Source organism: Anser anser, assembly GCF_964211835.1.
Source record: "Anser anser genome assembly, chromosome: 7".
NCBI classification, from domain to species: Eukaryota; Metazoa; Chordata; class Aves; order Anseriformes; family Anatidae; genus Anser; species Anser anser.
Genome location: NC_139727.1, coordinates 24386608 through 24414574, shown reverse-complemented (window position 1 = coordinate 24414574; position 27967 = coordinate 24386608). Strand labels below are relative to the sequence as shown.

The window sequence follows — 27967 nt, the reverse complement described above, 5'->3', positions numbered from 1 at the left end:
TTTTTCTTCATACTCAACCTCATCCAGTCTATTAAGGTTTTATTTGCAGAAGTTTGGACATAGCAGCATAAAAACATTACCTGGCTATAAACGACTAGCTCTATGCTTTAAACAAGACTTCTCAATAATTTACATACAGAAACAAATGCAACTCAACTAAGCATAAATAATGAATCATTAAAATGAAATAAAACCTTCTTGGTTAGCTACTTGTTGGACTGCAGGCTTTGTAAAAGTAGGATTCTATTTCTATATTTTACACTGTTTATATACAGTGCACAATTTGTAGGAATTGTTAAAGTGCCCCAAAAAGGTCCACAATATATGCCCTAGACCACCCAGCAGGGTGTCACTGCTTTCCCGCTATGATAGATTTAAATTTTGCAACACTACCCAGCTGCTACCTGCTCACTTTCAAATGCTCTGAAGTGTTTTCTCACATTATTATGTCTGGGAAAGTCCCATGGGCATAAAAAAAATTAAGAGCAAACACCACCTACCTTACAAATACACTTTTCAATTAATCCTTTACTCTCCCACCTCAACCTTACTCTGTGTTAGATTCAGCAATCGGTTAACATGCAAGTGTTTTCAGACGTAGAATTCCTAATGTGGAGATTTAGAACAAAACAACTCACCAATAAATGTAGTACTTACTGAAACTAAAAATGTGGAATGTATGATAACTTAAAACAGCATGAGCCTATTCCAGGCCAGTGTATATAGACAATTGTTCCAAGCACAAGTTGCTAATCTCTGCCTAGACTGGAGGAGAGGGGACCCAACCAATTTTACGGTTCACATCCTCCACCACTTTGGTGCAGGATGAGCTTTCAGGATGGTGCTAGTTTCAGCAACTTTCAGCAGCATAAAGCTCTCCTCTTTTCAAACCAAGACAATCCAAGAAGTTTCCCAAACCACCTTCTCCAAAGGAACTTCAGTGTTTGCATCTGTAATACTCAAACAACAGCCTTCAGTACTATACAAATGAGTTCTTGGTTCCTCTCTTCTTCCCTCAAAAAATTAAAATAAAGAAACCAGAAATGCTAAACAGGAAAATATGCACCTCCCAACAAGACCAAGCTTGTAGTTTGTTTGTGTGTGGTGTTTTTGTTTGGTTGGATATTGTTGTTGTTTTAAACATAGCGATGACATTCCAATTGATATTACTGGTAAACTAAAGCCTCGGCTAGGATTAGGTAAACCTGAAACCCAATGAATGGCCATGGAGTAGCTGCAAAGGGCTGAGGGGTAGAGAAGGAGGCTCCTGACCTCAGACTAGACACCAAGATTAAGGGAATTGTTGTGGGACTGCACTGAAGAGACTAAGTTAGATCAGCCGTACTGCTCAAGCTCCTCTTAAGTAGTGCCAGTCCTAAAGTGGACTCACAAATTCTGGTGGCAGAACAGTTTTACTACAGGTACACAAACACTTGGAAAGCTTTAAGAGCTGGAAGTGTTTAGCAGCATTACAGAACACCCTGTCCAGCACACTTACTGGCAAACAGCACTTTAACAGCCTAAATGGCGCTCCTAACAACGAGCTGTTGCACAGGCCTGCTGTCGGACAGCGGGCTCACGTACTGAGAAACGTACGTACACAAGCAGACATGTGCAAGGTAACTGATTAAATTTCAGGATGCTCAAGTACAAATGGAGTAAAGGAAGACAATCAACACAGTCTCACATTTACTTTTCCAAGTGAAATAGCAAAACAGAGCTCCAGGCGAAGGCACTGTATCATCTTCCCATTTAACCAGGCACTTCAGCAACTCTTTTGAGACTACACCAGACTCCATGGTCAATTTTTATTTTTTTTTTTTTTTTTTTTTTTACAACAACCACCAAATGCCACTTGCTCATGGAGCCTAACCCCAAATCCTGGATCACTGGGCTGCAATAAGTGGAGAAGTGACCACCTGACTGCTTATGGCCCGCTGTTTCCTGCGTGGCCCAGAACACCTACTCCTGCCGAGTCACAGGCGGGCAACCAGCAACATGATCAAAACAACGTGAGGGGAACCAGAGCCCTTTCCCCCACCCACAGGATGACAGAGCTGTTTCAGCTCCGCTGAGGGGAAGCCCGCCTCTCCTCCTTGCACCAGTGATGTCCTATGTTTTCTCTCCTGTCTTCATCCCCAGAGTCTCCGTACTTTACAAGTCAGTTCAACTCACCTCACAGAAAACCACCCGAGCCTTTCGCTCCGTGAGCTACAGCAGCTCACAGGATCAAATAAGTACCAGAAGCAGGGAAGAGGCATTCCCTTTGTTTCCTGACAACAAATTCTGAAATCAGCTCACCAAGATGTCTCATGCAAGTACAACCTAATGAGGCAAACTACCTAAAACTGTTCTTGTTGCAACTCATTTCCAGTTAAGACAGAAGTCAGCAGCTTCATCATCACCACAGTCACTATAGTCTAAATGCTCCATACAATATACATTTTCAAGACAAAGGTGAGAAAGATCCCAAGCCCTTGACAGAGCCCACAGATCAGTGAACTGAGTTCAGACAGGACAGTTACTTGATGACTGTCCCATGAGCTCGCGGTGCCTACTGCTGCAACCAGCCTGGTTAAGCCTCAGTCATGAGCCTTCCCTTCAGGTCCTAGAGACAGTGCCCATTGATTACCAGATTGTGCAGTGCACTACTACAACACACTACTGTGAATTGCAGCCAATAAATATACCAGGTATCTAACGTGGTTAGCGATTTCACAATATATCCAATGTCTCTGCTTTCATGATAAGTCACAGAAGTACTAAAAGAGCAAGAATACATTTTAGATCTGTTATACTTCTGATGTTAACATGCAGGAGACTTTCAGTTTTGCCTGATGCCTGTTTTACAAAGATACTCCTCAATCCACCGCTCAGCTGCCGACAGAACATGAGGAACAGCAGCAAGCAACCTGCACAACTCCTAAAGCTTGTAACAAGCTAGAGATACTTTGTGCTCTGCAATCTGCACTGCTTCTAATTTCACAGCTACAAAATCACCCAGATACCTTTGGTAGCTGATGGCCTGTTTACTTCTTAAAACGATTCTGGCATCCAGCATATAAACAGCCTCATTAATGCACAGCAGCAGGACAGACAAGATCCTACATTAACGGTTGTATGGGGCAACTGCAGCAGCACAGAGAGGACTGAGCTTGCTGGGGCTGAGACCTGGCCCTGCTGCAGAAAGGAGAGGAGCTGGCATCAGCAGCTTGGTGTGCTGCTCCTGCAGCACCAGCAGGATGTGACAAGTACCATCACCCTTCTCCTGGAGCACCTTCCTCAGTACATCAAACCAGACTTCAGCGATGGAGGTGGCAGCAGCAGCAAGCCTGGTTTTCTGCAGCTCTAGCAGATGGAGAAGGGCTACATAGAGGTTTTGTTACTCTCTGCATCTCTGGCCTCTTTTCTCATTTAATCCTGCTCCAGACAGTCACTTAGTTTGGCTATTCCTACCACTGGCCTTCAGGTTTGTTTAGATCAACACAACTCCCCCAGGGGAGGGGAGCTAACAAGGCACTTGATTACACAACCTGATCAGGAAAGACTTTCACTTACCTGAGAGCGCATTAAATAACAGTTTCCAATACAACAATGGAAATTGAACATGACTTCTTAATAAAGGAGTACCTCGGTGGAGAGTGAAAAAAATGGCCAGGAGCTTCCTCCCAGAGGCTACAGGCGTTATTTTCAGTCTCGAGATAAGAAAGGAGGACAGGAAATTGAGAACACTTGCCCGAGTGCTTGGCCCTCATAAGGTCTAGAGAAATAAACTCAGCTATGACCAAAACCTAGCTTTCTACTAATTGAAGTCAGAAATTCATGCATACACTGCCCATCTACCTCCCACACTGCTACCCCAGTGCGGGGCCAGGAGTCACGTGCTCTGCAGTCGCTCATTCTGCCCAGCCTGCACTTGAAAACCTGTAGGGTCTTTATATTCAAGTCCTCTCAGTCTCAGAAGTTTGACAAACACAGCCAGCAGGCTAGAGTATTACAGACCAGGCAGTATCTGCCTAGGCTTCACTTCCCTAGGAAGCGATACCAAAAAGCCTGAGAAGCACAGCAGCATCACAACCCCAAAGAAGCTTAAGGCAATACCTACCACCCAACCTAACAACAGACCTGTCTCTTCATAGCTGAAGGACAAACACTACCACTAAGGGATAAAAAAGGGCTGGGTTCACATGATAAACACTTCAGTAATTCCCAGAAACTGAGGACAGGGATAACCATTTATTCATCCATGTGAATGAAATGTGGTCAAAAACCTTAAATTCCTTTTGCAGTCTTAAACAATCAAGACAAAGTATCCTAATAACTGAACAGTCTGAAGAGTAAAAGCATAAAAGTGACTTCAGGAAAAATCCTATTAGGATTATACAACTCCCAGTGCAAATACCTGTACCCACACAGAATATTACACTGTCTACCAAAGACAGCAGAGAAATTGCTAATAATATTTGGAGTACTTTAAACTGCTGAAGATTATACATACAGCTTTAAAGTCCTGGAGGTACAATCTGTTAAGTCAGCTTTTCAGGAAAAAAATAGCAGGCTGCAGGCAGAAGTTGTAGCCATACAGCAATCTGATCCATATCCAGAGTTAAATCAATGTACGTTCTTCCACCTGTGCATGTGCACGTGAACTTTGGCTCGCTACTCAACAGACATCGCTTTGGCTAGGATAAGGGGTATACAACATCTTAAAAAATCATGGTGAAACACCCACTGCTCATGTTTTTCAGGAACAAAAAGCTCTAAAAGCTATATAACATGAGGCCTAGGAGTAAAACTTTCTCCAAAAGCCATTTTCAACTTCTAGACCCTGAGGATTTGCTCATTTTCTTAAGATGTTTGGAACTCGTTCACAAACAAAAACAAGGCTGCTGTTCGTACAGACTTCATTTGCTACAGCAAGACCTGCACTTGTAAGAGAACCTTTAAATATGCCGAGATACAGTAAGATCACACACCTCCGGTAAAGTTTTCCGTGTGAACGGTTATTTAAAAGGTTGGGAGCTGAAATGTTTATTACAGTTTGTCTTTCTCAGGAGACCAGATTTACTTAAGTTGCCAATACATTTTGTCACTCATATGACTGAAAGCCAGAAACCAGTCACGGTGTCAACACAGCTTCATACCGCAAATCGTTCTTATTGAACGGGGTGTGAAAAATCCATGGAAAAGCTTCTGATTTTGATAATATGAACACTTGTTCTTATTTATATTGAGTTAGTTATGCTTGTAATTCAGGGAAAGAGAATGCTGGTTGAAGTTAGCCACAGCAATTCTTCCAAGACTTGGGCCCAGGTGCTCTTTCCTACTTTCACCCAGCAGCTGTAATTCTAATCAGTTACAAGTATCTGCTTCTTCACTTAAGTTACAAGACTGCTTGCAGAAAACAAAAAGCTACATTTGAGAGACAGAAGGGTGAAGAGTGCCCTTGCAGTTTCTGGGGCAAGCTTTGTTTTAACCCTCCTCTCTCTTTCCCTTTCTTAAACATTGCCAGTGTATTTCCCTGTTAGAAGCTCTGTTCTCTTCCACAACCCCCACGTTTTTTTTTTTATCTGGACAGAAAAAAGGAAAAAAAACACAAGTCTTTCAGGATGCCAGCAAGAGCTGCCTAGGATAAAGGCACAGACAATACAGGAATATAAATTAATCACTGAAACTCCATCAATCAGTTCCTTGATCTTTACACAAACAGAAGGTTTAGAAGATCTGTGGCAACTAGGAGTCAAGTGGAGAGTGAGCTGCCCTTTTTGACAAAAACCCCACAAAACAGATGTGCAGCCCTTCCCCCAAAGTTCATGATGATTTATGAAACTGAAAAGCTTTGATATTTCTATTTGTATACAATTCTGGCATTAACCATTCAGGAGGTGCAGGCATAGCCCAGGTGTGCCTATACAGTTAAAAGAGCTGCAGGTGCTGCTTAGTAATAAATTGAAATGCAAGCTACAGATCTCCGGTACACAAGCAGCAGTGCTCAGGAGTGAGCCTTTCCGCAGCCCTCTGTCAAGGACGTTTTTCAAAGCAAGGAGAGCAGCAGCTTTTGAAGACCTACCTACTTAGCAAACCACAGAGCCGTGCTTACAAAGCTTACAAAGAGGGAAAAAGAGGGAGAAAGATGCAGGCTCAAGAGAATCCTCAGTTCTTTGCTCCTGCACATACCAGCTCCATCCACCTTCCCACCATCCCCAAGGGTAAAGATTTGTCAAGACTTCCTGGCATCAAGGGCAACCACTCCCCTTGAGGAAGGAAGGATGAGACTAATGACAGTTTTTATAAGCATACGCACGCCAACTACCACACGCTTGCAGCCCTTACCACTATAGCTCACAGCACATTCTGAAGACCTATGAACAGCAGCAGTTTTGATTTAAAATCTTTGTGATTTTACCAGGAAAAGAAAACTTGTTATATGATTTCTGGAAAACAAGGATTTGGGAAAATGGGGCTTTATGATAACAATGTATCACTGCTATTGTCAACATTAGGCTTTGACTCCAGGAACCACAAAGCAATCAGGAACTTTGTCAGCTCCCAGATACCTAAATTTATCTAGGTAAACACGCAATTCAGAAAGGAACAATAGCTACACAAGCTGAGAAGGTGCCTGGTATGCGCATGCAAAAATAGGAAGCCCAAGTCACCTTCAAAAGAGGTGCAGGATCTCTGGGGCTCCATCTCTCCCCCAGGACATTTACTGCTACTTGCCCTGTTCTGCTCTAGAGGTGCTGCTTTGGGGGCCAAAGCAATCCTCACTGCCCTAATTACAGTGCCCACACAACACTGCTCACTAAACCATCCCGTACACAACAGCAACCCCTGGGACTACCCAAAAGCGATCGAATAACCCAAGAAGAGAACGCCATGCTTGTACGCTGTTACTCAAGACCTCAGACCGTAAGAACAGTGGCTATACATGACCAGGTTATGAATCACACACAGGAGCACAAAGCAGTGGCAGGCGGCTTTCCAGGTGCCACTTAATGCTCCGACCATAGCAGCAGCAGAGTGGCGACACGCGACCACAGCCGCAGCTCGCCTTGCCACAGCGCTTCGCTCCGCACACCTCCGATTCGCTTGAGACATCCTATTTCATACACGAAGGCACACAAAGACGTGGAACCAAGAGACAGCAAAAACAGTTATTTTTCCAATAAAAAGCTGTTAGCACTGATTTGACAGGCTTCCTAATGTTACACAAACACAACTTTAAGATCCCAGGACCAACTGTTACACCCCATACATACAGAAAAATAGCTGCAAGCACTGTCAGTAGCAATTATTCTAAGACCTTGGGCAAATTTCTATCAATCTAGAGGGCTCAGCCACTCTCCCCATAGCACAGCAGGTAAGAAGCTGCTGTGCGCAGCTGCCTGCTTCTCCTCTGGCCTCCCCTCATCAATTTCTCCTCAGTTCATTCACATGAACACAGTTACCTCGGCTCATTTCACAGAGCTGCAGAACATGCTGGTCGGACAGCTAAGGAGATGGGAATAAGCAGCTGGACAGAGCAGCCCCCTAGCCCCGACCTGCCAGGCCAGAGGAGTTTGTCTGACTGGGCAGCTAGAGAACAACAGAGCCTTCCCACAGCAGGCAGCACGACTTCCCCCATGCCTGCCCTCTGCTTTTAACCGAACAGGAGGAAGAAACATCCACCTTTAAAAGAAAGTGCCATATAATTATGGCTATAGGGAGGGGAAAAAATGGAGCTATCAAATTTTAGACAGCTTATGAACTAGGCAAAGAGCATTACAAGTGTGAAACATCTCATACAAGATGCATCAGACCACCGAACCACCTGTATTTAGCACAGCCACCACTTTCGATAGAGCACCACCACCCAGTACAGCTGAAAACTTTGGGGAACAACATCATTTATGGCCCTATGCTCTTTTAAAAATTCAAACAATCACCTGGTGAGGAACTTCACAAGAGGTATTATTGCTACAAGCATTCAGTCACAGGATTATTTTCAACAATTTCTATCTTTATTACTGAGAGCCGAGGTATTTCTTTTTGAGGAACTCGAGAACAACCAACTCACAACAGCAACTGTTAGTTTTATATTAATCTGAGACTTTTAATAAAGATGTTACAAGTCTAAGTTTTTGAAGCATAAGAAAAAGATTAGAAGACAAGAACTGACTGCTAAAAAAGTCATGAAAAGAAGGTTATCACTTTTCTAAGCACTGGAGGACATGAACACTAGCATTATTCTACCTAGAGATAAGTCTATCAAGTAACAGAAACTTGAGTTTTGTTCTTAAAAAAAAACAGTAGAAGTGTGCTTCATTAATAGATCTCATTTTGGCTGCTGAAATGATATCGGCTGCAAGCCCGGCACTCTCACAGCTGTATGTGCGGAGCTGAAAGCAGAGCCTCTGAAGCCGCTGTTGCTGCCCAGGCCAAGCGCACGTGAGGAGCAGCCAGCCGGGCCAGTGATGGGCTGAGAGATCAGCTCCCTGGCAAACCCTTTTTTAAGCAGAAGTGTCAGCACTCTAGCTTTTGCCAGCATAGAAACAATTAATTTTTTCCCAGGTATTACCAAGGTCTTCACTGAAAACTTAAGTGAAGTGTCACTGTATATTGACAACTTCAACAGCACACCGAGTTCAGCCTTTTCTAGGAGCCAAAGGGGAACAGAGGCACAGCTCTCGGTCCACCTGTGACACAAAGCAGTGGCAATAACCTGGCTCTGCAAGTGACACTGACCCTAAGCTCAGGCAGGAACCCATCCGTCCCTTCCCTGAGGGCTGGCAGAAGCAGCCTGTTTCTCGGTTTGGGGTCATGCCTCGAGACCAAATCCCTGCTCTCTCACATCAATTCTTCAGTCAGTAATTTAATCTCATTCTGTCATCTCAAACCACTCAGAGACCCGCTGTGCTATCAGAGCAACTACCACACGACTGTAACACCAGGGCTTGGGGATTAAGAACTAGTGGAAACTGGGAAATTTAACTCCCATTGTTAAATTCAGAGAAGTAGCACAGAGTGTGCTGTCAACTGTTACAGTCAAGAGGCACCTCCCGAGTGGTGCTCTCATTAAAGAGAGAAACATGCCACAAAGCAACGCAGGTGGATGCCCCAAAGTTCAAGTTCCTGCGTCAGAAATTTAGCAGGCACCCCGCTAATTTCAGCACAAAGCCCGGCGGTGGCGGCTTTCCGCCCCGCGCTGTGGAATAAGCCACCCCGCAGCACCGACACCGCCGAGAGGAAGGCACCAGAGGAGGGTGCCCGCCGCCCCCCGGGGCCGGGCCCCCTCCCTCCGGCCCGTACCTGCTGAAGAACTCGGCCAAGCCGCTGCCGCCCGCCGCCCGCCGGGCCCGCTCGGCCGCTGGGTGCGGCGGTCCCGGCGGCGCCGTCCCTCCGCGGGGCAGGTGCTCCGGGGCGCTGCGGCGGCGGCTCACCTCGTACGTGTTGCGGGAGCCCAGGCTGACGTCCGTGAAGCCCGGCGGCGGCCCCGGGGCTGCCGGCGGGGGGCTGCCGCCGCCCGGCCCCGCCTCGCCCCGCAGGCAGCAGCTCCGCAGCGGCTCCTCCAGGGCCGTCCCCGCGGGGCCGCCGCCGCCGGGGCCGGGCGAGCAGAGGAGGAAGCCCCCGTTCTGCACTTTCGCTTCCTCCTCCTCCTCATGGCGGCCCGGCGCGGCCCGTCCCGACGCCCGGGGGGCCGGCGGCGGCTCGGCCCGCAGGAAGCCGACGTCCCCGTTGGTCATCGCCCCCGCGGCGTGCGGGGCGGCGCCGTTGGTCGGCTTCTCCGGGCAGCGCCTCCCGCCCGCCGCCGGGCCGAGCGCCGCCAGGTACCGCTGCAGCAGCAGCCGCTGCCGGCCGGGCCCGCCGCTCCCCAGCCTCAAGCCCCGGCTCCCATCCCGCTCCCCGTCCTCCTCCTCCTCTTCTTCCTCCTCCTCCGCCGCCGCCGCCTCCCGCCGGCCCGCGGGGAGCACGCCCGGAGCCCCGCCATCGTCCGGCCCCACCATTTGCCGCCGCCGAGCCCCGCCGGTGCCAGCGGCGCAGCCCCCCCGGCGCGGCGGGGCGGGGCGGGGGCCCTGGGGGCGGGGCCACAGGGGGCGGGGCGGGCGGCGCGCGCTGCTCAGCACCGGCGGCGCCGCCACCGCCCGCAGCCGCCGCTCAGCGTGAGGGAAGGCGCATGCGCGCGGCGCCGCCCCCCTCCCCGAAAGGCACCATAGAGAGGCAGGGCAGGGAGAGCGCCCCCGCCCGGCCCGGCGGAGATGGCACCTAGAGGGGGGCCGCCCCGCGTTACCGTATTGCAGGCGGGCACCCGCACCTCCCAGCGCGTCCCTCAGGGGAGACAAGGCGCTCCCGTGAGAGAGCGAGGCCAGGAGGCACTGGTTAAAGAAAAGGCAGAGGGCTTCACGCCCCTACTGCAGCCCTAACACCACAGCCACCACACCGCAGCCGCAAGGCTGCCGCCCCCCAGGCCAGCCCCAGCCCCTCACAAGCGCTCCCGTCCCCGCCGCGCTGCACTCACAGCCGGTAGCAGGGGAAGCGCAGCTCCCCGGGGAGCCCCCGGCCCTCACAGCCCTCCATCCGGCCGCCCCGCGGCACCTGAGGGCCCGGCTTTTAACCGCCGCCAGCTGCGGCGTGCCCGGGGACAGGCGTCGGCCCTGAGGGGGAGCGGGGAGGGGGCCGGGAGCTGCCAGCAGCCTTAAATGGTTGTGACTGACCTGAGGGTGTCTGAGGAACAGGGGTTTTAGGTAGGAATCTTCACCAAGATAAAAAGCTGTTGCATTTCATTATGACTTATTGTAAGGACTTTGCAGTCTGAAGTCTTCCAGGCTTGTCTTTAGCAAAGAAATAAATAAAAAATGGTCTGTGGTGTGTGTTGTTTGTTTGTTTGTTTTTTCCCCTTGTCGCTGTACTTCTGAGGTCAGGCATGCAGCACTGCGTGTTTTCCATGGAACAAGCAACTCCGATCTCAGCCATTTTGACTTGAGTAGGTTGCAAATACTTGGAATCTTGGAGGTTAGAGAAGACACACATTGTTTTGGTTTGTTTTTCTGCTGTCTTGCCTTTCTTGAGAGGAGGTACACGGCCTCATCCAGTGACAGCTGGGTGAGATGAAGGACCATTGGCCTTCAGCTGCTTGGAAAAATGCCCAGTGGAGGTTGCCAGCGTTACCTGTCCCGTGGTATGCCACCTGGACTGCTTGTGGGAACGCTTTGTAGGCTACTTCAGTCAAACCAAACCATTAGAAATGATGAACTAATTAAGCTTTTTGGTTAACTGTTTTTTTTTTTTTTTTTAATTAAGCTTTTTGCTGCTGTAACTAAGAGGGCAGGTTTTCTGTTCTGCGCTGTGACACGTGGCCTGATCAGCATGGCTGATGAGTGGACGTAGATGACGGGTGCTACAGAGGCTCTCTGTACTCTGTGCAAACGGAACATGCAGCTTGCACAACACATGCCACGGATCCTCTTTTAAAGTAGGGGTCTGGGCACGCGGCTCATCCATCCACCTTGCATTTCTTCTAGAGTATTTTAAACTGATGCAGCAAGCAGAATATCCCAAGGAGCACCTGAGTAGTCAACAGCTATGGGCAGCACAGACACAGTGTCTTCAAAAGTAAAAAAGGAGGGGACTGGGTAGTGTTCTATCTGTCTTAAACTGGAGATTTCATACACAGTAACAAGGGATCAACAGTGAATTCACTTAACGTCTATATATTCATTGTTACCCTGGGCAATGTGCTATAAAGCGAGCTGTTGTGGAGGCATAGCAGCTCTCTTTGCCTTACATGTAACAAAGTAGTGGGTGCAGTGTGAATCCATAAAGTATGAATTATCCAGGAACTCATTCTGTGCCAGAACAAAATGAAAAAGAAAGCTGCCTTGGTTAAAGCAAATTTTAGGTTTAAGGAAGCACTCAGAGGTCCACAGAGTATGTTGTGTGGATTTTCAACTGTTTAACTGGGATGCTGCAAGATGCAGCGTACACTGCAAGATGCTGAGCAAGCTAAGCAAAAAGTAGACTATATAAAACTAAGAAGACTATATAAAACTATACAGACTAAAATGTTACTACATAGATCCTTAGTATCCAGTATTTTATATAAGAAATAGCATAATTTGTTAGTGAAAAGAAAATAGATGCTTAGATGAATATTGTAAATAACTTACGGGGCAGTAGTTTTATATTGCCCTAAAACTGATTAGGGCAATTTGCATGTAATAAAATCATTTGTGCTCCTGGCTCTCTCAGGTGACTGTTATGAAGGGGAAAACTTTACCAAAGAAGTTTGTAAAGAAACAGTCACATAACAGATTCATTGAGCTGAGTTCTTTTTCCTTCGCTAAGACCTTTTATGCGAGAACAAAGCCTGTAGCTCAGTTTATAAAATACCTTAACTGTGGGGAAGATATTCCAGGTGTTCTGGATGACAGAAAGAAGAGACTTTCTTTTCTACCTTAGAAGGCTGTCAGCTCTGAGTGCAGTGCCAGTTGTGAGGGGGTAGCAAGAGAATACACATGAAACAGGAGCTAAGCGAGAGAGTCTGGCTAGTTTGTTTTCACTTTTAGCCACTGAAAGAGAAAGAGAGCAATTGTCACTGGTTTCATTATTTTATGTTACAAAGAACATGTGCAAGTTCCATGTAAGCAAATCCCCGCTGAGATGGTGTACAAGTAATTAACGCATGCAGACTTTGCTCCAACGAGTTTACAATTAAAATACCATGTAAGGAACAAGCTGGGCTTTACAGTACTCCTTAGTCAGGGTTTGCACAAACTGCAATGTTTGCAACCCTCGTTCCAAAGATTTATAGCATGCTACAGTGACCCAGTCTTGATGCCTGAGAGGGCTGTTAAATACACAGGCAGCAGAGAACTAGACCTGTCTGCATCCTTGACTGTTTTTGACAGCTGACCTTTCAGTACGGTCCCTCATTAGGAATAGCCCCTGTCTATCACTGCACCCTTTCAAAGGTCTGAACGCTTAGGAAATGTCACATATCTCTCATATAATTAACACAATTCTAGGTCACTAGTTTTAGTTCTGGTTTCCATTTTGATTGGTGTTGCTTCATATGGTTATGGATTTTAGTGCTACAGACCATTTTTTATTCCCAAGTCTAAAAAAAATTAGGAATATCCTGCAATAACGTAGGGATCCAATGTTGCAAATGTTGCAAATGACAAGGTATGCTGTGGCCAGTGCTGAAAACACATGGCTATGAACTCTGCATATTTTGGTGAGTGGTCCTTGCAAAACAAGCCTTACACAGTGCTACTGGCAATACTGAGAAAATACAAAGATATTTATTCAGGAGCAAACCGTACAAACCCTAAGCCAATGCCCATCAGCACGTTCTCGTTTTCAAAAGAACAACGTAGCTAGGCATCAGATGTTAGTTCACCTCTTACGCCAAACAACACTGATAACTTAAATACACATTTATTAGTTACACACATAACCTACATGTAGCTGCTAGTTTCCCTGTGTCATTTCATTACTTCTGTAATTAAAAGATGGAATGGCTTCCTCAGATCAATATACGGGAAGAGCCGTACCCTCAGGCTCCCAAATCCTCAGGCGTTCTTGTATGTGCAATATGGTTGTGCTCTTTGGCAGTTCACTATAGAGGCTCTAGTTTCTTTGGAAATGCTACTTTGGCAAGAACCTCTTTACACTCCACTAATAGCAGTTTGCACTTTTAATACAATGCCTTCTGGACTAGATTTCATCACAGACTATAGCTAGCAATTAATTAAGACTTCAGAGACGTACTGTTTGGCAGACTCCCACACACTGCAGGCTTCTCCTTAGAACATTCCCAGTTGTGCTGCAGTCCCAGAATTAAACTACACTCAAACATGCTGTGTACATGTATTAAGATAATTCAGCCTGTGGTGCTTTTGCTCGTGTATGCTCATGCTTTCTGTATTGCAAATAGTGTCAAAACCTCCCTGAGCATTGGAATGGGTTAAACTTTATTTTTTCCATTGTTCCTGTAGGGTCTAGAAGGCTTTCCAGTTGTTGACAGGCTCTGGAAGACTCTCCTTCCATGTAACCTCCATGCTGCCCACTTCAAGACTATCCTATGTAGACGACATCCCTATGTAGACACTTAATCTATTATCCTCTGGATATCACCATCAAGATACTGCAAAGCTAGACTGCTGACATATCCCAGTATTCCTGTTTTAAATGTAACTAAACGCATAGGGACGGAGAGATAGTTACCTAGAAATCACCCTTACCTGAAACCAGGTTAAGATCAAAACAAATAGAAGTATTTATTAATGTATTGTAAATTAATGTAAGAACCCTGATTCTTAATAGAACAGAAGAGAAATTGAAAAAAAAAATCTGCTTCTGCTAGGATCCAAAATGTTTTTATTTTCCAATTTCTATGCAGACACTCAATGAAACACTTACCTAATCCACAGGCTCTGTCCATCTATGTGCCAGAAACCTCAGGTTGTATTCACAGACACTGAGAGCTTTCTCTTTTTGTTCACATCCAGCCTTTGGGATCCACCCAAAGGAATAGGTGCAAGCTGGGAGAGCACACACAGACAAAGCAGAAGATAAGGAAAAGGAGAGGGTAAAGAGGCAACACAGGATTTCACGTTTCTCAGCCTGGGATCCTCACTCACTCAGGGAATAACCCAGTGTGGTTAGTAGAAGTATATTTTTGGGGAAGCTGCTGCAACAAAGCAGAGCTCTGAGCTTTTTTCTTCCTTCCCCGCTAGTATTTTGGCCAGTTATTCTCCATCTAAGTTGTTTCTGGGGTATTTCAGGACCAACAACAGCTCTCCTTTCCTTGCTTCATCCACTAATTAGACCCATTTTGAATTACTTATATTCAGTCTCAGCACTTTCCTACTTTCAGGTGGAGTGTCATCATAGTCCTTAGACTACAGCAGTAAATATTTTTTAAGCTAATATGTAGCTGATAAAGAGCTGCTAGTCCTTCTCCATGGAGATTACAACATTATCACAAATCCCTGTCTCAGTCTTGTGCTCTGTTTACTTGCTATGTCATTAATAGTAATAAAATCACTTATATGGATAATAAAATAAAAGCAGAAAAAAAAAGGAGAAAAAAAGAGAGGATTGTTTGGATTTTCCCTTTAATTTTATTTATTTATTTATTTATTTTGCCAAGTCATATTGGATTTGTATTCTATTTTCTTTGTGTTGTAATAGACTTTGGGGGCTATGAGAACAGGACTCTGTTTTTGCATTCTCTAAACACTGTAAGCTATGTTCACAATAACTGTTTAGGAATAATCTAACTGACCTGATTTTATGCTGCCCTGACCCTACAGTTGTTACGCAGGCATACACAGAATGGCTGTACAATGTTTGTTGAGACTGAGCATCAGGTCCTGGGCACCCTGGAATTCCATCCACTAAATTTAGTGGCAAGAGAAGTCTTCTAACAGATGAAACAGTCCTTCCTCTTGACCTCAGTAAGAACTGAACTGGGGTTAGAACTACGTGCAGATGAAAAATTTTAATTGAATTTCATTATAAATTATTTTGTTGAGATTTAACCAGCATAGAAGCTTTCAAACCTGTCATGGAAAGTTGAAGAAATTGTCACAGTCTGTAAGAGCAAATGGTAGAAAGAGGAAATAATTCCTCAGTGGCAATGTTGTCGTGAACAACAACTTACTGTACCCCAGCTCCTGGTCACGCATTCACCTTCTTAATCCTGCCTGTTGTTATGCCACCTCAGCTGGTTGTGTGGCAATGCAAAGAATCAGACTGATGAATTGATATGGCTGGAAAATATCTTAATTTTTTGCTGTGTCATTTTACAGCCCCAGCAGTTCTGTTGGTTTTGCAGCACAGGAAGCTGGGTGAAGCAGGCATGAATAAATAGCCAGAAGCAAGAGTTGCCTGCCTCAGTTTACAAAGTGCTGCTTGTGAATGCTGAACCAGGTCCTGAGCAGCAGTAAACAAAAGTTTATCCTTAAAAGAACAGGCCTCCCTTATCTTGGGCAAACAGAATAACAGGGAGCGGTTGGAAAGGGTAAGGTTCAATTTACTGCTCTGTGCTTAAGCTGTGCAAAACTGGCAGACGGGCCCTTAGGAAATGGTGCAGCCAGGCACAGCCAGTACAACTGGGGCTAATCACAGGCCGGGCAAAAGGGGCGAAACTTCTAAAGCGCATTATTTCTTAAGGCTACTTGTTGAGTGTATTTACTAAGAAATGTTTGTCTATCTGTAAAAAACAACATGCAACATTTGGCACCATGGACGGATAGGAATGAGGAAAACGAGGAAGAAAAAAAAGAGACATATATTTACTATGCAGAAATATCACCTCCTATTTATCCAGCGTTGCATCCTACGCATATCCTGAACTATTTTCCAGACCACACTGAAAGCTTATGTTGCTGAGTTATTCTATACAGGTTTTTATGCTATGTTCATCACTATGGTATCCCAGCCCAGCACTGCATTAGGGAACGGCTGTAAGTACAGCCATTAAGAAATGGCTATGTCTAAACTGTGGGACAGAGGAACACTTCTCATTTCCCAGTTCCAGAGGTATACCTCATTTTACCCCAACTTGATGTCAAGAGCTAATCGTGTATCAGGCTCCCCGCTTTCCCCATGCACGGGTGTGCACAGAAGGAAAGCCAAAGAAAGGCTGAAAGGGAGCTGGTCCCCAGCGTAAGCAGCTGGAGCGTCTCACGGGAAGTGCTGGTCATGCAGTCAAGATGTAACCAGTGCAACTAATGTTTGTCATGTTCTACCACAGGGAAAGGAGCACATGCTACAGGTAAGAGTTCTTGGTTGTTTTATATCTGAACGGAGATTTGCTCCACTTTTTGCTAGAGAAGAAAAGCAGAGCACCAAGTGGCTGGAGCTGCTGGGGATAACACCGCGATCAAGTGACTCCTGCAGGATGAATTTTGTCTGAGCAAATTCCCAAGTAGATATTAACCAGGATCTTCACTGCGAACATTTCATGTGGTCTTTTCAAGCTTGATGTCTAGGAAAGCCTTGAAGATAAAGAACTAGAATGGAATCTGAACCAATTCCTGAGGTAGCCAGAGTCGGCTGTGCAGGCCTGATTTTTTTGTGCCCACGTCTGTGCCTGCGTGTCTCTAAGTGTCCTCAAACACCGATGCCCTTAAATGCAATGACCTTAAATGCTACAGTCCAGTTAGGCTCGCAATTGCTTGCCAGTATGGGATAATAACCTAGCTTAGATAAAAGAAAGTTTGTGCTGTCAAATGAGTGTTCAGGAGGAATCCTAAGATTGTTCCAAAGTACAGGTTGGATAGATTGCAGGGATGTGGGATCTTCAAAGAAAGGGGAATGAATGCAGGGTTGTGAAGCCTTCAAAAGGCTTTTGTCTGTCTGCTGGCATCACTTCTGTCTTACTTATATTCTGTGTACCTAATTGTTGTTATTCCTCAAACACAGGTCATCTTTACAGTTGGCAGTGGCATGGCCATCTCTTCAGGACAGAAACAATTGCACATCATCTCTGTGTTGCCTTACCGTGTACTCCAAACACTTCCAACAGCGGCTGCATGCAACTTTTAACAAGACTAGAGATCAAAATGGTCCTTGTGAAACACTAAAATACAGTGGTTATTGTGTGTCACATCTGCAGGGTGCTAGAAAGCTTTCCACGTTGCTGACAAGCACTGTTTCACCCAAGTGCAGAACAAAACAAAAAGCAATGTCGTGGCTGTCTGAAATTCTTTAAAGTCAAATCATTTTGAGAACAGATTAAATTGCACTTCTTAATGCTGAGTGCTGGGCACTATCCCATGTAGACAGAAAATCCATTTTCAGTCTAGCCTCTGAAAATACCACATATCTTCTGTCTATTTCCACATTTCTATTTCCACATTGTGGAGACTTGGACAAAACAAAGTAAGAAAAACTCACATTGCTTTTCTGAGAAATTGAAGTTTGCATCTTCTGAAGCAAACCAAGCAGATACATTCCCAACCTAGCATAGAGCTTTTTGTCAGAAGTGGAGCACAAATGATTAATTTCTACAGGAACCTGAATATGATTTGGCGATAATTCTGCCACACCAGTTAGTACGAGTGGGTACAAACAAATTTTTATTCTGCAAAGTACTGCGTGTGCCCTCTGTTGGAAACTTATGAAAGATTCCTTTTCTTAATTTTAATTTTAAAGCTTGCTTTATAAACGCAATGACAGTCAATGAAACATTTGTATCCTAAAGAATACGGAGGTAACATTTTGAAATAATCAACACTTTATTATAGACTGGTTTTCACATTGTTATTATCTTGATTACTTTAATCTAGACTAAACACTGGTTAGAATAACTTAAGTAGTGATTTCTATAGCAATGTAATGTACTTTGCATTTCTGTTTACAAAGCAAAATCAAAAAGCTCTCTGCTCTGCCCTGCCTCTCTGAAAAAGGGCAGCCGCTGTCATATAGCACCCGAGCAGCTGGAAGCGTTGCTTTGTTCAGTGAAGTTCTGGCTTTTCTGTGTTGGAACACAAAAATACAGCTCAGACATGAGGGTAAAGATTGCATCGAAACCATCTTTCTGCCTCCTAAATTATGGGCTGTGTTAGGAGCCAACTCAACCCAACACGCCTCCAGGCAGCCTTGCAGGCTGTTTTACCTTCCAGCAGCGCTTCATGCCTGCCAGCAAATCGTGTCAAAGATCAGAAAAGCCATGAGCCCTGTCCCAAGGCTGCCCGGGCAGCAAAGCTTCTGGATTTTTAGACCATACCTAAATGTCATACTGGGCCTTTCATCCGTGCTGGTACTCAACTTAGTTATTAAATGGCAATTATTAGCACCTGCATGAAGGTATTTGCATTTGAAGGTGCTGAGTGAGAAATACTGGGGTTCAGTCACTGCCGGCCCTCCCAGGACAGTCCAAATCAGCAGGCTGGGGTGATGTGCTACCAGCCAGCTCCTTGGCCTGAGCTGTCCCGTGAATGCAGCAAACTGCAGCTGTGCTGGGCAGGGATGAACCAGGGAGCTGGTAAAAGTTGGGCCACTGAGAACAGCAGACAGAAAAACAGCCAAGAGATTCACTTATACCAGTTCTGGAGAGTAATGGGAGGAACAGCATCCTGATAGAAGAAAACCTGGTGATGGCACTACCATGTGATATCAACGCAGAAAGTCACTGGAGACAGGGCTGACTTACTGAGGCTGATCGGAACAGTGCTGGAAAACATACAATGCAGGATGCTCAGAAGATGGATTTTGCCTTTAAACTGAGCCTCACCCAGCAGACTAAAACAAATTATTTTAGCATTACCTGTTTTGGAACACAAACATGATTTTTCTATTTAGTAATAAGTATTCACTTCTTTCTTGGAACAACACTGAACTCACTTGTTCAATCACAATAATATTCTAATTTATTCTAAAGCTATGACCTTTTTTGAAGGAAAAGGTCTAGAAATATTAAATTTCTTTTTGTATATTTATTGCTAACAGAAAAGATCAAGGAGAAACAATTGAAGTAAGATAGTCCATGTTAAATGCACAGTTATGAAACGTTCATTTGAAAAACAAGCTCTTTGAATTAGTTGTTTTCTTTCATGCTGTTCACATTAAAACTGCAATTTAAGTGATACTTGATTGGACCTCCTACACTGCTTCTGCCTGCTCAAATGTTAATTTCTATAGTTTTAAAAAGATTTTTAAATCTACCTATTTTTTTTAAAGTTTATCACTTCGATACCTTTTGTACTCTTGCTATTTACAGTATTCCGTAAATACTGTATTACAGTATTTATTATTTACAGTAGTCATTTGCTAATCACATTAATTATATGTGAAACAGTAGACTTATGTCAAATGACAAAATTAATAAGAATGCTCAAAAAGGGGAACAGTGAAGAAGGCAGAATTCTTCCCTCAGTGCCACCTATTGCCCAAAGAAACAACAGAGACATTCAAACAGAGGTGAACTTCTGAATACCAGGAGGTACTGTTAGCAAAAACATGCAACTTTTGTGTCAGACCTGGATTGTGAAAATAGTGCACCTGTGTTTAAATTGATTGTGCTTATTCTTTTATGCTGAAAATTCTTTAAACATTATCCTTCAGAAAAAGTCTACTAAAAATATTAAGAAGCTTCCCTTTATCTCTCATGGAAATCTGTTTAACTGCTTAGTGGCCCAAACGTGCAAGAGGTGGCATCTTCACTGCTGAGTACCCGCTGCATGGCGATACCAGCAAATGCTGTGGAAGAGCCGTTTGCCTGTTCTCCCGCTTCTTGGTCCGACACCCTTATGCAGGAAATCTCCATGGTGAACAGGGACTGTCTTCCAAATTAGATCATATGAGAGCATCACGGCATCACCACAGCCTGGTTTTCATGAGCTATTGTGTATGGTGATGCTAGGAGGGCCTTTCCAAAAAGTGAATTTGACATCTCTGGCCTATATAGCCGAGAGAGAAGACAGGCACTTCTCCCAGAAAAGTAATTCAGTTAGGTGTACATCACTTTTATTACCCTTACTTAACCTTAAAGGTATTCCAAATTCAAGAGCTGATTACTAAGCAGCTCTCAGTGAAATCGCTTTAAGAACTGTACTAACTTCAAATGATGTGAAGAGCTACAGTGGACTCTGTATTGGACATCACGGATTCAAGTTATTTCTATTACGCCTGAGCAGACTAAGCATGCTTTTGATACTTAGCTGTTGATTTAGTTATTCTTTCTTTAACTTGTCTAGACAGTTTCTGAAACAATGAATTATTCAGTGACTTCCAATTCTATCATACGGCTAATCCATATCTCTGTAACAAAAATATCATTTGTATGGCTAATCCATATCTCTGTAACAAAAATATCATTTACTTTCAACGGTAAATGCTGGATTCATTATGCCAATAGATTGGCAGTCTCAGTATATGATCAAGCTCATAAAATTCACATAGCAATGAAAGCAAGAATAAAACATCTAAAGGAGGGTGATAGGTACACAAACACATATATAAGTACACACCTATGTGCAGAATTGGATATATTCTTTAGCTACATGGAGCAAAATAAATAGGTGGATGGATAGATAGGTAAGAGATGATCATATTTGTTTCAGATGTTACATTATTGCCTTCAATGCTATGTGACATTTTCTTGCAAGACATTTAAAATCACAAGCACAGCTGTAACAGTCACAAGCAGTAGCTGTAAAAGCAACCACAAAACCCAGTTTAGTGTAATTCAGACACTGCCAGTGGTTTTTAAGAATGCAAGGAAGACAACTTACTTGTTCAGGGCATCATTCTGCCAACACCTTAATAGAGCTTTACAAAGTGTAATCATGTACCATTTAATTATACTGCTTCATGAAGTTGGTTATAATAGTGCTCCCCCCTCTGGACGAAGTATCCAAACTAATTGAACTCTTCAGCTGACCGCTGTTGGTATTACATTCACTTGACAAAGCAGTGGCGACTGGCACTGGAAAACGGACACGTTACTGACCTGCTCGAGGCCGCTGCTGCCAGCGAGGGCTGTGGTGCCCTCCCAGGGGACACCTCGTGCCTTGGGCTGAGGCACCGCAGCCTGGCAGAGCGCTCAGTTTCCGCCTGCTTCAGTTGTCCAGCCAGCTGGAGCGCTGGGGTCCTACACAGAGGCTTGTGCTCCAAATGCAGCAACAGTACACTATGAAAGGCTTCATTTTAAGTTCTGAATCAGATCTCCTCTTAATCATAATGTGTGCTATAAATGTGTGAGCTCTCAGTCTAGGATGAGAAAGTTTCACAAGGGAGAAGTATGAGAAAAAGAAGGGAAGGGGAGGGAGAAGGCAACCGGTTTTGGTTTCTTGCTAAGGTCTCGCTGACCAGACTTCCTGCTTTCCATTCTTGGAGGCAGACAGCTTTTCAATATGATGACATTTTTAAAATGTACAATATAGAGGGACTATATACATTCATATGCATTGCAATATGTTTTACATTTGTTCTCTGGTAAGTTTATTTTTTCACAGATGGAATGAGCTTGCAAATATTCTGGAGTCACAAGAGGCTGTTTATCCAGTCAGTTAGTATCTTCTACACCATTTTGCTCAGACCCTTCTCATTCTGCCCTGAGTAAGCTTAATGCATGAAACATCTACACACTTTAAAGACCAAGTTTGCAGCATTCTCAATACACTGCACACACCCATTTTCACACAGCATTGTGTTTTTCACTGTCTCTCTTTCCTCTCTCTCCAATAAGCTTGCTCTCCACTCCACTATGCCCAATATAGGATATGAGTAGGGCAATGTTTCTATTCCTGTCTTTGCCACTGACTCACTGTACAGTTTCTTAAGCATTTACATCTTGCAGATGCCTCCTGGTATCTAAGAAGATGAACGCGTCTGTCGATGTTTTCTTTAGGATCAGGGCATTCATAACATCTCCCTTTGTGTGGATTCACTTGTGCCTAATAAGCATTTAGTCCATGCAGAAGACTTCTACCAGTGGGGATATTAGTAGGATTTCTCACTTCTAACCAGATTCCTACTTTAATTACAATTATAGGAAATTAATTTTTTGAGAGCTCTACTTCTCAGTTACATTTGACGTCAGCCAGCAGCCTCAAAATGTTGAGGTAAGGCACTTGCATAAACATTCACGCACAAAACAATCTGATTGCATTCACTTCCCTATTTATGAATGCTAAACTGGACATACAAAGAGACAATGAACACAGTTGTTTCTATAATGCTAGCTACCTTCTGCTACAGATCCCGGTAGCGCTGCTGTCTGCTGAATATATGAAAGCACTGCTCTTTACTTCTTGGTATTATGTTGCCTTAATTCCAGCTACTGTCTCATTTACAGTTCTGTACAATATTCTGATCTTCAGGATTTTTTGATTTTTATTGATTGTTAAATAAGAGTAAACATATCGAGTAAAATTAACAAGTGTGTAGCTAATTCTTACAAACAAACCTTTAGACCTTAGTATTGGAATGAAAGTCAGAGACCTACTATGCCTTGTAGATGTTGGTAAAATCCACATACATGGAAATGCAGGTGGCTCCAAATAAGACAAGGTGTGCAGCCCACGCGTGTCTTACAGCCTACACTACTTTGAGAGCTATTGTAAATTTTAAAAAGTGTATATTTTTTTCAGAGATAAATTTATCTAGATAAATTCTTTAAATTATGAGTTTGTCTTATAGACAAACACAGTAACAAACAAACAAACATATTCCAATTTCCAGTGCCACAGCAGAAATAACACAACGGGCTGCACTATGACGACTGTGGTCTCCAAGGCACAAAGTGACTTGGATCTTAAAAAACGCGACCAAATGTTAGCAATCTGTTATGAACTGACACAATCCAGCTATCTTATCCTAAATATGCTAATTTTTACAGGATAAGCTGCCAGCTTTACTATTCCAAATTTGTTTTAAAAGGTCCAGCCTTTAATTACCACGAATATCTTCACAATACAATGGAAATCAGACGCTTTCTGGCTTGGAAATTATTCATATTGACACTAGAGGATGAAGCAGTTTTAATTTGGAGGCAAAAGAAAAAAAAAAAAAAGAAAATCTCCAAAGATTACCATGTTAAGTAATTACATGAGTTGATCTTTTCGATTCACACCCCAATCTCTTTTTATTCTCTTAACAGGATTACCGTATTTCAATTTCAATAAATTCTTCCAGAATAAAGGATTACAGCCTATTTCCATCAGGATACTTTCTCTAAAGTAGGCTGTAAGCATACGCAAGACACGTTTACATGACAGCACTTATATAATTGTAAAAGCGAGCAGAAGGCTGTTGAAATAGACCCGAAAACGCCTTGGGCTGAAACATCCAGGTGCCGGTCCTGGGTGCCTGTGTCTGAGGGCACGCACGAGCAGCCGGGACTGAGCAGATCCAAACCAGCGATGTCCGAGGTTCCCGTGCCCGGGTCTCTTTCCGCAGGGTTTCAGCCTAAAACAAAACCAGCAGCAGCAGCAACGAACCGGCGGGACGCTGCGAAGCGGCGGCTCGCACGGCTCCTGTCAGGCGCGATGGCACCGTGGGCACGGGCGGGCACGATGCCACCGTCTGACGGCGGTGCCCGAGGGCAGGCGGCGGGGCAGCGCGGCTCCTCTCCCCTCATCTCCCTCACACCCGGGCTCCGACGGCGTTGCGGGACCGTCCCCCGGCTGCCCCCGGCCCTTCGGGCTGGGGGCGGCCGCACGGCGCCGGCAGGCGGAGGCCGAAAGTTGCCGCTCGTCCCGCCCATGGCGGCGGGCGGGAAGCGGCGGCTCCCCCTCAGCGCCAGGCGGCCGCCGGGGGCCCGGCGCCGGCCCTGAGCAGCGCCCCGCTCCCCCGGCGGGGCCGTGCCGCGCCGCGGTGAGTAGCCCGGGCCGGGGGGCGGCCGGCGATGCCCCCCCGGGCGGCGGAGCGCCCCCATGGCGAGCGCGGCGGCGGCGGCGGGGGGCGGCCCGCGGGCGCTGCGGGCCCTGGGCGGGTGCCTGCTGGGCGCCCTGGTGCTGGGCACGCTGGCGGGCAACGCGCTGGTGTGCCTGGCCGTGCTGCGGTTCCGCCACCTCCGCGCCAAGGTCACCAACTGGTTCGTGCTGTCGCTGGCCGTCTCCGACCTGTGCGTGGCCGTCCTGGTGATGCCCTGGAAGGCGGTCACCGAGGTGGCCGGGGGCTCCTGGCTCTTTGGCAGCCGCTTCTGCGACACCTGGGTGGCCTTTGACATCATGTGCTCCACCGCCTCCATCCTCCACCTGTGCATCATCAGCCTGGACCGGTACTGGGCCATCGCCAGCCCCTTTCGCTACGAGCGGCGGATGACGCAGCGCCTCGCCTGCGCCATGATAGCCGCGGCCTGGGCCCTCTCCGTCCTCATCTCCTTCGTCCCCGTGCAGCTACACTGGCACAAAGCCAAGGACGGGAGGCAGCCGGGCTCCCAGCCGCCTGGGACGCCGCGCTGCGAGGTCAGCCTGAACCGCACTTACGCCATCACCTCCTCCCTCGTCAGCTTTTACATCCCCGTGGCCGTCATGATCATCACCTACACCAGGATCTACCGGATCGCCCAGGCCCAGATCCGCCGCATCTCCACCCTCGAGCGAGCAGGAGGGCAGTGGCCAGCCCCCGGCAAGGAGCCCACCTCCGCTCTGCGGAGCTCCCTGCGCAAGGAGACCAAGGTGCTGCAGACCCTCTCTGTCATAATGGGAGTCTTCGTTTGCTGCTGGCTGCCCTTCTTCCTGCTCAACTGCCTGCTGCCTTTCTGCCAGCCGGAGAGCGACGGCGAAGGGCAGTCAGCCTGCGTTGGCCAAACCACCTTCAACATCTTTGTGTGGTTCGGCTGGGCCAACTCCTCAGTGAACCCAGTGATCTATGCTTTCAACGCAGACTTCAGGCGGGCTTTCAGCAACCTGCTGGGCTGCAGGTGCTTCTGCTGTGGCACACATAGGTCCACCGTGGAGAGGGTCAACTTCAGCAACGAGCTGGTTTCCTATCACCATGACACCACCTGCCAGAAGGAAGGAGGCGCCTCATCATCAGTGCCGCCCACTGCTGTCACTGCCTGGGTGCAGCCTGTGCCCCACGCTGTAAGCCTCCGGGGGGAGGACAGCAGCGAGGAGCTGCCTGCGGAGAAGAAGCCTGGGACTCCTCAGACAAAGGCTGCCCCTGGCAGCAGCCCCAAGTGTCATCATGTGCCAGCTATTTTGCGATTGGATTGCGGGGCAGAGCTATCCCTGGAAACTATTACCCCCTTTACGGGGCTCGGTGGACGCGAGGGACCTTGTCATCCTGTTCCAGAGGGATGATAAGCAGCTGCGTGTTTCACCCATGCAGAGCCATCCCACAGGGGGAATTCGCTCTGCCTCCATGTAAGGTGTACCCGTCCCCCAGCAAAAAAACATCATGCCTGAGGGATGCTCATGCTCTTACCCCAGAGGGGTGACAGGCATATTGAGTCCATTCCACAAGTGTATAGCAACCACATATTAAACTCTTTCCACTGCTACCTTCACCCCTTACTATTTTTAATAGTAGGCAGACATTTCCTGTAAATTCGTTTGCCCTACTCTTTTATCAAACTTGTGATATTTATTAAGAATTGTGAGATAATTAGATCAAAATAAAAACAGCTGATGAGGCTCTATAATATGAATTTACTGAGAAAACTTAGATTTAGCTGCATTTCTAAAAGCAGCTCTCCTCCCACCCCCATGGTTTCATATCATACAGGTCTGAAAGTTGTGTTTGGTTTTATTTCTGTGTTTACTTCAAAGCTGGATGTCTGTATTTACATATCTGAATCTGTGTTTAGACTCTAATAAAAATTGCTCAATAAAAACATCATCTTATGCTGAGTCCAAAGACTGCTCAAAACCCTGGAAAAATCAAGATGCTTTTATGAAGGTCCCCAGACAGTATCAGGTAGTCTAACTCTGGTATCAGCGCTTACTGATATTGACCTAGGTTCTTCATGTCCAGTTGTTAGATGTGTTACTGCATTAGGCTGAAGTTACAGCAGTAGCTAAGCAGTGCAGTGTCTGAGAACTAACACTGCAGGTCCAAAGCAATATAAGCTGCTGCCAACTGAGATGGCTGCAATCCTGCCTTTCTCCTACTAGTTCAGGCGGCCAGTCCTTCCAGAAAGTAACCTGGTCCCTAGCATAGAAAGTGACCAGGTCACCTCTCTGAATGCATTCACTACTTGTGAACATGAACAAGAGGCAGAACAAATGGGTGGTGAATGGCTTACAGGAGGGAAAACACAGGTGGAATTTTATTTCTAAATGTGTAAAAGGGTTCAGCAGATGGTAAGGGAATACGGCAGCCCTTCACTGTTCTTCACTTCTCTGTCCATCACTTATCAGCTCTGCTGCTGGCCATTTCATACCATGCTCCACTAATCAGCATTACCCCATTTTTCTGTCACCTATGATGGAGTTGGTTGACCTTGATTCATCTACGGAAGATGAAGATGCAGCTGTCCAGAAAGAGGCATCAGGAAAGCTTACACTAGAAGAGCTATCTGGGACATTCGGTCTCATAGATGGCACAGCTGATATCTTTCAGAAGGGTGATCCATGCTGAAAAATCAAACTCTCCATCTAGTGATCCTGCTCCTGACCCTGTGGATTTAAGTTGTGTGTAGCTCTTAAGCCCATGGACACGTTCTACATGTCCATTTTCCTTGCTACATTTCTTCCTTCTTACACAACCAAAACATCATATTGTAGGGGCATTGGCATCTTTTATCTCCTCCAAAACCACAAAATTATGTCCTAGAGCTGTTTGACTTCTCATCTCATTAAACCCCATCCTGGGGAGGTCCTGGCACACCTGATAAAACACCATGCTGAAGCACAGCTCCCTCTGTGCCTGCTACTCTTCTGTCCCTGCTGCAAGAGCTTCAGCTCACTGCGTCCTTCACTTAGCTCTCCCTGCCCAGAAACATCTTTATTCTTGCAGGCAGGCAGTCTTTGGCAGTCAAGGACACACGAGAAATTATTATTCAAATGGCGCCTTTTTTTTTTTTAAACCTACTCCCTAAGTTTACCTACTCACAAGGTTTGCCCTGGATATGGGGCCTGTCTAGCTTAGGAAGACTCTTGGACTTAATACGTATACTGATGAAAATTTAACATTTAAATATTTAAAATGTAAAATATATTAATAAAGTTTAACCAAATGGGCTGCAGAAACTAAGCAGTGAATATATGAGTAACTTTTTCTTAGGATTAATCAGAAATGCCCCCTTAGCTTCTAATCGTGAAACTATATTTGTGTTTAGAACTGAAAAAGCTATTCATATCAGTTCTTGTGGCTATATTTAAAATAAAGTTCACCAGCAGGTCAGATTGTACCTGAGAATGAATGGATATTGGCTTAAGAAAAAAATCTGGCCTTACAGAAGCTTTTTAAAATGAAAATTTTAAATTGCTCTTTGTAAGTGATGCTGGAAAGATTTGTACTCAATTCATAATGGTCATTATTGATGTGCAGATATACATTACAACATTTTACAACTGTAAGA

The 27967-nt window shown here is 45.6% G+C and overlaps 2 protein-coding genes across 4 annotated transcripts in view; one reads left to right on the top strand and one right to left on the bottom strand.

The window, feature by feature from the left end:
- TBC1D12 (TBC1 domain family member 12) overlaps positions 1–10051 on the bottom strand; it is a 41571-nt gene extending 31520 nt beyond the window's left edge. The window contains exon 1 of one of the 3 annotated variants that reach the window (XM_083843217.1): positions 9292–10051. In XM_083843217.1, the coding sequence (XP_083699343.1) occupies positions 9292–9986 (695 nt within the window). In that variant the 5' untranslated portion in view covers positions 9987–10051. The remainder of the gene's footprint in view (positions 1–9291) is intronic. The other 2 variants (XM_083843215.1, XM_083843216.1) reach the window with 2 other exon arrangements.
- A 12331-nt stretch (positions 10052–22382) lies between these two features.
- Positions 22383–26283, top strand: LOC310902452 (D(1)-like dopamine receptor). The gene has a single exon (XM_083843989.1). The coding sequence runs from the start codon at positions 24372–24374 to the stop codon at positions 25743–25745; it is 1374 nt and encodes a 457-aa protein (XP_083700115.1). The 5' UTR covers positions 22383–24371; the 3' UTR covers positions 25746–26283.
- Positions 26284–27967: the final 1684 nt, after the last annotated feature.

Excerpts from the sequence above, each read along its gene's own strand:
- LOC310902452 (XM_083843989.1), top strand. The coding sequence starts at position 24,372 with ATGGCGAGCGCGGCGGCGGCGGCGGGGGGCGGCCCGCGGGCGCTGCGG.